The sequence below is a fragment of the Nematostella vectensis genome, chromosome 1 (assembly GCF_932526225.1).
Source record: "Nematostella vectensis chromosome 1, jaNemVect1.1, whole genome shotgun sequence".
Classification (NCBI taxonomy): Eukaryota; Metazoa; Cnidaria; class Anthozoa; order Actiniaria; family Edwardsiidae; genus Nematostella; species Nematostella vectensis.
This window is the reverse complement of record NC_064034.1, coordinates 2,687,497-2,698,274: the sequence shown is the minus strand read 5'-3', so window position 1 is coordinate 2,698,274 and position 10,778 is coordinate 2,687,497. Positions and strand designations below refer to the sequence as shown.

Below are 10,778 nucleotides of genomic sequence, written 5' to 3'. Positions count from 1 at the left end.
CCTTGTTTGTTTTATTTTACAAATGGTGTGACCATTAGCTTGCATCGCTTGGACTATTATTCAACTATTCTTTGGATTCCTGAAACTACCTTCAGCCGAGCCTCAAATTTAGTTGAGTAAACCGTCCACGGAAACTCATGACATAGTCCCTATAACGAGCCTACTGTAGGTTCCCCTCCCCAATACACCCCCCTTGGGAGCCAAAAGTGTCAGTCCCCTTGCCTTCCCAATACAAAAACTAAACGTAACATTTTTTAACGAGCCCACCTCCGTTCGAGACTTTAGAAATAAGTCCCCGAGGGCTTTTCTTTTCCGATATTTTTCAAGTTGCGTTATCTGTGGCTGTACAGCGCTGCAGGTGAGCTTCTGTGTAACGCCTCCTCCTCCTCTTCTTCTTCTCCGTCGCTCCCCTCTGCGAGAGTGTGAAGGTTGCTGAATGATGGAGGCCTACTGGGGGTTCTACTGCGACTCCTTGCTGGCCCCGACGGGGTTGATGGTGTGTTATCGGGAACCTTGTAGTCAAGGGGAATTAGTTCACTATCCTTATTCGAAGGTGTTTTACTACGCACATCAACTGAGCTGCGACGCATTCTCGGCCCTTTTTCCAGCGATTCTCGCTTGGTCGCTTGCAGATTCATGTTTAGTTTACCAATCACGTTTATTGAGCCTCGGCGGATTTTCGGCGCGGACATCGACTGCGACGAGCGCCTACCCGAGGTCCCCGAGGTTACGGAAAGTCTTCGGCCAGCATTCGGGTTACCGAGTCCCATGGTTGCTATGGAGCGTCTTCTGAACGCTGTATTTGCATTGCTAGCAAGACCCGAGGCCTTACTGATACTCAACCGACGACCGGACGAACTCGGAGAATTAAGCCCTGCAAGGAAGTCTCCAAACTCGGAAAATTCCGATTCCGTTTCCGACACAGTGTCTGGCGAAGTCGGAGGCTCGACTTCTACTGGTTTTGGTTTTGCGGCCGGCCGGTATGCTGGTGATACATGCCCTTCGTAAAGCTTAAAGAGAAGCCTCAGTAACTCTCTGTGGTTTCGCTCGCCTCTCTGCGGGGCTGTGTGTGGACGCGGCCTAGTTGGGAAATCTTCGTCATTATCATGACAATCTTCTCTCGCAGGAAGTTGTAAGGTTCGGAACAATGGTGACTTAGAAGCTGATCTTAAACTCTCTTTCGTCCTTCCCCATTCCCTCGCCGTCTTGAATAGAATCCTGTCACGCGCGCTTTCTGACGCTTTCCCTTCCGAGACTAAAATCCTGGCACAAAGAAAATTCCCTGTTTTCGAAGCGCAAATTAATGGCGTTTCCCCAGCATTGTTTGGTTTGTCGGCGCTGAGTTTGAACCGTTTTAGAGTCTTTAATATGAGGTTCAACACCACAAAGTTGCCAGACATTGAGGCATAATGCAGGGCCGTATTTCCGTGCTTGTCTGCCGCGTTTGGATCAAATGAATGAACCTCCTCCATCATTGCTGATACTAGCTGTTCACGGCCAAGTTTAGTGGCATAGCTCAGGGCTGTCATTCCGTCGGCGTCTCTGATCCCGACACGCGCGCCGTGCGACAATAACATTCGAGCCAACTTCGCCGCTTTATTCTCTTCCTCAAGGAAACACAACTCCATCAAAGCCGTCCTTTTTGTCTCATCTCTGGCGTTCACGTCGATGTTACCCATCTCAATTAAGATTTTTGCTTGTCGAAAGCGCTTGCTTTTCACAGCAGATGTAAGCGCGCACATTTGTCCTCTAGTTCGTTTAGTCAAAAGGAAGACCTTCACTACTGTACGCGAACATTGGTAGAAACAAGTTTCTGAAAAACCGAAATCAACGGAAGCAAACTTTTGCTCATTCTGTATACTCAGGTGCATTGAGACTACAATATTTACCAAGATGAGTCAGTCTTCCATTATTCTCGTTGTAAATTTGTCAAACGACCTTGTTGTCATGGCGATCAGTGGCAGCAGCTGGGCTGTTGTCAATTTTCCTCTTCTTCAACCGCACACAGCGCCGTTAAGTAACCGCGGTCTATTTAATGGATTCAAATTGCTCTTTAGTTGCTAGGGTGCTTCACTGATTGGGGCTTTGTTAATATCTTTAATTTTAACAGGGTCGCGTCATTCGATAATAAACCAAAAACTAAAAACAGAGCAATTAAAACGATGACAAAATGACTTCTTTCTAATTAAGGCTAAAGAAGTTACATTTCCGTTATCCTGTTCTGTCTTTAGAATATTTAATGAGAAATTCAATTTCACCCGGAAGAAAACTTTATTTTTCTCGCGTGTGAAACTTGATATCTTTTTATTCGAAGTCATTCAGAAAAATAAATATTATTTTTCAGTGCGAAAATTGATTGGCAGATTTTAAACGGAGACGCAATCTCTAGTTATTTTGTGGAATCTTATCTCATGATTGGTGAAAGGGTTTTTTGATCGATTGCGGATGATATTGGGAGATGATGCTCGTCCCCGGTTGTGGGCCATAGGCGCCCTGTTGTACATTTACCGATTACACTAAATCCCAAGAATAGTAATATAAATAATAATAAATCCAAAAAAGGCTCTAAAATAGGCTCGTTGTAACTGAACCGGTATAAACCAAGAAAAGATGGGAGAGTTTTAGGGTAGAACTAAGAACATTTAAGGTATAATTCTTTATAACAAATATCATTAGCTAATTCTCATGTAGTAAACGGGCATTTTGGATGCTATTCTGATGTGGTTTTAGTCAGAATTTTACAGTAAAATAAAGACATGATACGGCAATTGATGCCGCGCGAGGGTAGTTGGGTAGGTATCGAGACAGGTTGCGCGATCTTGTCTAGATCTGATGCTCGATTTGACTTCCATTTACATTTTTTTTAGAAATGATACGTACTCAGAGTCCCTGTGGTTCGCCGAATGTGAAGTAGACACATGGCTAAGCGTGACCGCATGCCCCTCCTCTTTTAAGACCGCCAAAAATCGGACAAAATCGCCAAATATATGGTTTTTGAAACAACTTTTTGAGAGGCCGCACCTTATCAAATCATTATTACGCGCCTCTGAACCAAGACTTAGCTCGGTGTGAAGTGGATCAAGGGTGGTCTCCCAGGAGACACAGAGCCCCCACAAGCCAATCACAGGCTACTCACTATCCATTTACGTCAGTGTCCACCTATTGGCAGGTGTGACGCCGCATGGAGGTTCACATCGGGGTCGCGCAGGTTCTTTACAGCATCTCTCCATGCTTTACGGTTGGATGCCACGCTTGCCTTCAGGCCAGCCGTTTTTAGATCGCTAAGCTTTCTGGGTCTGCCCCTCTTCCTTCGCTACCCCCCCCCCCCCCCCCCCCGGCTCGAAGTCTCTGATGGAGGACACAGGATTTGGTGCCTGTGCCCTCTCCACATGCCCGAACCACCGGAGGCGAGCTTTCCGGAGAGTCAGTTCCAAGCTTTCGATCCCGAGCCTGTCCCGAATGGTGCTCAAACTTGTGTCATCTTCGGGTTTCAGTGCGCACATCCATCTAAGCATTGCACGTTCGCTTCTCTGCAGCCTTGCTAGGTCACCGCTCTTAGGAGCCCAACATTCCCCAGCATAGAGCATGGCACTCCTGACGCAGCTGCTGTAAACCTTCCCTCTTGTGCGGGGTGATAGGCTTTTGCTTGATAGAACTGGAAGGAGCTCTTTGAATTTTCCCCTTTCCCAGGCTAGCGTTTGTAAAAAACAAGATTTTTCACGTTTACCTGTATTGTTGAATAAAACACACATTCTGCTCGCCTTATTATTTCTCTGACTCAGGAGATCCAGCACTGGATATATATCTCGAAATACCCATCCTCGGGGACCCAGGGCGTACTTATAGTAAACAAGCATAACGCCAGACGAGCGCCGCGGGGTGAGAAAGAGGGAGAATGAAGAGAGGGGAAAAGACGTTTTTTTCTTCCTTTCTTTTCTCCTTCCTCCCCCGCGGCGCGCTCGTCCGCTTTCGGCTCGCGCTCGTTACGCTCAGAGCTCGTTTTCGCTCAGTACGCCCTGGGTCCCCGAGGATGGACACACGGCTGAGATTTCGGAAACGAGCGCTGAGCGTAACGACGCGCGCTCGTCCGCTTCCAGCTCGCGCTCGTTACGCTCAGCGCTCGTTTCCGCTCAGTACAATTGCGGATATTTTGGTAGATAATTCACACATTTTGCATTTAGGCTCACAAGATTCTTATTGTTAAATCTTTCATGAGGAGACAAGGCGATTCTATATCCTGATATATTTTATCTATTTCGGTCTGTCTTTATGTTTAGGGGACATTGAAATGTAAAAATGCAAGGAAGTACAGAAACGTTTAACTAATCTATAAGCAGGCCCGGACACAGGGGGGTATAGGGGGTGCGAATGCTCCCCCCCCCCCAGTCCCCACAACGACCGAAAGTCCATTTTCGGTTCTCAATATGGGTAATAGACGTGCTATTTGTCGACAAAACTATTGAGCATAAGCTAGATCACGCTGGTATGTCATCAATACATAAGTCAGACTTTTTTGCAACCAAATCCGACGACGATTCGCCCCCACCCCCCTCCTCTAAGAAAAATCCTGGGTAGGGGTCTGAGTTATTTCCAGTCAAGTCCAGTCCAGTTAAGTCCAGTTATTTCGCTGTTCTTTTTCTTTCTAGTTTAATTGTTTTGTTTCTCTTTTCTTTTACCATTAGAGATGGAGGGCCTCAAAAGCTTGATGCATTTGATAAGAGCAGAGGTAAAGGATCTCAAAAGGTAAATTGCAGCCGATGCCATAACCTTTTTACCTTGGGCAAAGAGGCACCTTTTTCTGGTTATGTTATATAATGAGTAAAATTAGGGTTAAGGTTCGCTGAAACGGTTTATTCATAGACATCTTAAATGTCATAGACGTCTTAAAGTGTCTTGAACCAGTTTCTACTAAGAGGGGGCGTAAGGGTTTGCGTTGATGCGGTTTTGCCTTAAATCTGGCTCGGTTTGTCGGTTATTTCATATTTTATTCCGCGGTATTGAGGTTTCATTAGGCTGCGCGGTTTACGGTTATTGACTTATTTCGACGATCTTGCGGTTTTTGGCGTTTTTCTGTGCGGTTTCTGTGCGATTTTGAGTTTTTCGCACCCCCTTACGCCCCCTCTACTAATATTTACGTGCCCTTACCTAAATAAGTGAAAAAAAAGTTTGAAGTTATAGAGATAGATATTTTTTTTGTCATTTGTGTACAAAATAACAAACAACATGGGTACGGGCCTGCCTTATCAGCCTTTTTGTTTTCGGTCTATACCTCCCCTACCCCCTTAAATCTTCCCATTCACCATATACGCCATGGTTAGAACACCTGGATAACTATCACCCCTAACCGGAGGCCCAAAAATTTGCGATTTTGTCCTATTGAATACCGGTGTCGATAGAAAACGACTACGTCGTCTACAATTTTAACAAAGACATTTGAGTCTAGGTTTTGCAACATTTTAAAGTATTTATTTTGTTAAACTGATTAGAACGGGCAGCTTTGTCTGTCAACCATGAAAGGGATTCTCAAAATTTATTTATATAAAGAGAAAATTGGTACCTGAACAATATCGGACTAGCTATACAATAGTAGGAAATATTGTGAACTGAATAAAATTAATATTTAAAAAAAATGACTCTCTTGCTCAGTATTATATTAAAACTAAACTGAAATTCGGCACCCCCAAAAATGTGACCCCCCCTACATATTTGCCAGCCCCCCCTCCATATAATTAATGACTGCTCCCTTGACCAAAAAAAACATGATCAAAACAATGAATAACTTTTTCGAGCCTCCTTTATCACTTCCATTATGCAAGTGACGTCTTACGACAAGACATCAGCAACGAAACTTCCTTATGGCGGACGGGGGAGCTAGCGCATGATACGTATACTATCGCATTCCATCGTATACCATTGGAAATATTAATGGAAAGCTTAAACAGTTTAAGCTTTCCATAAATATTTCCAATGGTATACGCTGTCTTACATCTCATTTCCAATTCTTGGAGTTTCGAGTTGATCTGCAGTATGCATCTGATTATTTTGTTTTTCTTTATTAATTATGAAGTGCCAATCTGCATCAATGAATGGAATAAATCACAACACTCCTGCTACAAGGCCTACCCCATTGCCAAGCAAGGTCAGATGCTCAGGCTACCTGTGCCAGACGCGGTGGTGGTCTCGGGAAGATTTCTAGCGAACAGGAGAACGAGTTAGTTTACCAACTGCCCGAAAGAGCGCACCAATGACACCAAGTGGATCGGATTGCGTAGAAATGCACGAGGCAGCCCGTTTTACTGGTCTGACGGCTCCGTTCCTTTCTTCACCAAATGGGCGCCTGGTGAGCCAAATGGGCGCCTGGTGAGCCAAATGGGCGCCTGGTGAGCCAAATGGGCGCCTGGTGAGCCAAATGGGCGCCTGGTGAGCCAAATGGGCGCCTGGTGAGCCAAATGGGCGCCTGGTGAGCCAAATGGGCGCCTGGTGAGCCAAATGGGCGCCTGGTGAGCCAAATGGGCGCCTGGTGAGCCAAATGGGCGCCTGGTGAGCCAAATGGGGAGGCTTATGGTACTCTTACGGCGTGTGGTCATATCTACATCGCCGCACATGTAGGGATGCGCCCTCGTGAATGGAATGACATCAAGTCTTGGGGCCATACCGGAAGGGGTTCATTCGCGAGAAATCGACTACCTTGGGGTAAAACACAAGAGTAATACCCAGTAAACACATCAACACATAGTTGTAGTTACACGTGTGTGAATGAAAGGAAATAAAGCATTGTGAATTGCTTTCTCAAATAGGTTACGGCTACATGCATTTTTCATCTCTCGACTTCTTGTAAAGCTGTGTGGCGCGACAAAATTGCTAGTGTACACAATAACAATAACAATAACAATAACAATAACAATAACAATAACAATAACAATAACAATAACAATAACAATAACAATAACAATAACAATAACAATAACAATAACAATAACAATAACAATAACAATAACAATAACAATAACAATAACAATAACAATAACAATAACAATAACAATAACAATAACAATAACAATAACAATAACAATAACAATAACAATAACAATAACAATAACAATAACAATAACAATAACAATAACAATAAAGGTTAACATTCCAATGGAGAATTGACTCTTCTATGTTTCAATGAAAATACTATAATATGTAATTTATAAAATAAAAATATACTCTATGATTATGACTACTATAATTATAAGCAGACACATATCGATTAAAGGGACAAATCATTGATGTGCCAGTTTGGTCCTTGCTTGCGCTACAAAGTGCGCTTTAAATTAAAGTCGTATTCAGTGTTAGAACAACAAAATATATTTTAATCACGCGCTAACTAAGTGGAATTGGTGTTGTGTATAGCATAGTTCACTTAACTAAAAATTGGTATCGAAATGTTCTTTTTGTTTAGTTAAGGCGGTGTTAAGATTCTTCCTGTGACATATTTCTTCAAACAGAAGGCACTATCTCATTAGGGGTAAAACTCCCCCTTGACCATCCTTATTGATACGTAGATATTTCGCAGTCTTAAAAGGATTCCAAAATTAATAATTAAATCCTTACAAAGGTCTCTGTCGTGAATAACGTGTGCACTTATCGGATCTAATTCCCCATAGAAAGAAATTATTTGCCCTGACGGCAACTTCGAAAAGCTACAAAATCTCTTTGATCCGTTTTGATGGCGTCTGCACTTATCTGGGTCACCTTTTCTACATTCTTTTTCGGTACACTTGGAAGTTTAGGTAATGTCTGCCGTTATCATCGTATTTCTTGTTTGAAATCTTTATTTAAATGATTTTTTTCTTTAAACTTTCTTTAAACTTCATTCAAATTATTTCGATGGAAGTATGAAATGTTTTTCACAATTGTCTAAGAATCGTACTAACAGAGCAATTCTTAATTTATTAAATATTTATCCAAATTTCAAAGCCTCAAAATGGGCTATTTTATATCAATTTTGGTGAGAATTTGGAAAATCGCGCCCTTCGTGCTAGGTCTAGAGGCTTTTTAATAAAACGTCCGGCCTCTCGGCCAAGAAAGACTGAAATGTCAGGGTAAAAGTATTACAATTGCGAAAGACATGAAAACCAGATAACATAGCCAAAAATAAGAAGAATTATTATTTGCGAATTTTAAAAGTACTTCTCCTCTATCTATAACTCCCAAGGCCAAGAAAACTGTCGTTTCGTTAAATTTCGCGAGATAAGAAAAGCCTTCATCTTCAACAATCACGTGATCAAGACGGCTGCTGTGGTGGACTCGGATGACTGTCACGTGATGTGTTACAACGAGCCCGACTGCTTATCGATTAACATCGGACCGCTGTCGGCGACGGGGAAGCACGAATGTCAGCTCTGCTCCTCAGAACACGTGACCCACCCGAATGATTTGGTGCCGAATTCTCATTATGAGTACCATCCCGTTGAGGTAACAGATATAGCAATGCTAGACAAAATTCATTATATTAACAACGCTCGTTATAATAAAATACTTTGTGTTTTTTTGTATCTTTGAGGCCCCCAGCACCTTTGATCTGTAAAAATGTTTGAACTAGTAGGGCTAGAGCATTGAAATTTGATGGCTTTTCCTAAAATTTATCTGGGATCAGTTTGGTGTAAACAAAATTTTGATATGTGTACCCTGGTAACCATATCAACCAAGTTTTGAGACATAGGCCTAATAAAAATTAGGCAAAACGCTTTAAGTCGTTAAGATCAACTATTAATATGACGTGCTCAACGTAAATGCATGTTATATAAACGTTTTATACCAAGTTTTGAAAAAACGCAATAAAAATTTACATCTCTATTCTGGGGGGGGGGGGGGGGTGTTTTTGTCAATTTTTGACCTTCCCGAATTAGTGCTTGTAGAAATAGCAAAAATAGCAAGAAATAGCAAAGATAAAATTTCATATCCACCTGAAATTATTAATTTAACTTGAAACGAAGATTAAATACTATCAAAACGCTTTAGATTTTTCTACCCATTTTTTATTGATTAAAAGAATTAACTTTCATTAAATCCTAGATGGCGGATGCAAATGTCACATAATTAGCTAAAACTCGCAGATTTTTTTTTAAACTAACATCTAAATTTGGCAAAATCCTTTTTATATTCCTCTATTGTAATAGAAAGATATTTAAATTATTACTTAAATTAAGAGTCCATTCGCAAACTTATGCTATATTAAAGGGAACCATGCCAATCAATGACGTCACAAATATCATATATTGTTGTCATAGAAACAGTGTCACTAAAATTATATATCAACTTCAAGATAATAACATTTATTGAAAAAAGGCATACAGAAATAGATATCTAAAATAAACAGAAATATTGCCCGTTTCTGCTCACTTAAGTGACGTCATCGTGACGTCACAAAGACAATTTTTGTAAGAATATCGGTCGCTTATTGAATACAAACTGATTATGATCTTTGAAAATTTGGTCATAATAGCTCCAATGGTTCAAAAGTTACGGATGGGGGCCGAAAGAGCCCCCTCCGGTCAGAGGAAGCCCCCAAAAGCCCGGTCTGAATAGGGTTAATTAATAAGTGTTTATTTTGTATATTAGAATATGAGTGTTGATTTTTGTATATTAGAATAATGAGTCTTGATTTTTGTATACTAGAATAATGAGTGTTAATTTTGTATACTAGAATAATGAGTGGTCATTTTTGTATACTAGAATAATAGTGTTTATTTTGTAAACTAAAATAACGAGTGTTTACTTTTGTATCCTAGAATAATGAGTGTTTTTTTTGTATCCTAGAATAATGAGTGGTTTTTTTGTTAACTAGAATAATGAGTGTGTTTTTTTGTAAACTAGAATGATAAGTGTTTATTTTGTATACTAAAATAACGAGTGTTTATTTTTGTATACTAGAATAATGATTTTTTTGTATACTAGAATAATGAGTGGTTATTTTGTATACTAGAATAACGAGCGGGGGGGAGGGTGCGCAGTGGTCATAGGTTTCATATGGAAAAATCATAGTATTTGAAAATTCCTTAATAAGAAATGACCCACTTTTTGGCCGTCAAGGTGGGGGGGGGGGGGGGGTGTGCACCCTGTGTACGCGCCTGTTTACCGTTTTATACTAGAATAATGAGTGTTTTCCTTTGCACTAGAATAATTAGTGTTTTCATTTGTATAGAATAATGTGTGTTATTCGTCGTCTTGTCCATCGAATGCCACCTGCAAGCCCCGGATGACTATCGATGGCTGCTTCGACTGTGTTCCGTGCATGACTGGGTATCCCTGTGACAGGGGTAAGCTTATCAACATTATCACGATTTCATCATCTTCAACACCACCAACATCATCATCATCATGCATCTACATCTTCACTACCACCACCATCTTCGTCATCATCATCATCATCTCCATCATAATCATCATCACCACCATCATCATCACGTTAGTAATTATTCTCAATAGTAATTATTTCATTATAATCATAATTATTGCCTTCATCATTGTCATAATCATCATCAGTAAGATCATCATGGTGATGATGATCAGTAAGATCATCATCAATCATCAAATCATCATCAGTAAGATCATCATCAATTTCGTCATCAACATCGTCCTTACTTTACGCCTCCCTTAGGGCAGCCGTGTGAGTACCGTAACACAGTGGTAGTGGTGTTGCTTTTCCATACGAAAAGCAACAGGCCATTTTATAATTATCAAACTAGTTTGACATATTAAAATCATCCCCTCTAAAAATATAATCATCA

General features: G+C 41.0%; 1 protein-coding gene across 1 annotated transcript; it reads right to left on the bottom strand.

Moving 5' to 3' along the window:
- Nucleotides 1-5: 5 nt before the first annotated feature.
- Nucleotides 6-2,437, bottom strand: LOC5509835 (POTE ankyrin domain family member B3). Its single transcript, XM_001630276.3, has one exon. It carries the CDS (start codon nt 1,869-1,871, stop codon nt 333-335), a length of 1,539 nt encoding a protein of 512 aa, XP_001630326.2. The 5' UTR covers nt 1,872-2,437; the 3' UTR covers nt 6-332.
- Between the last annotated feature and the right edge of the window lie 8,341 nt (nt 2,438-10,778).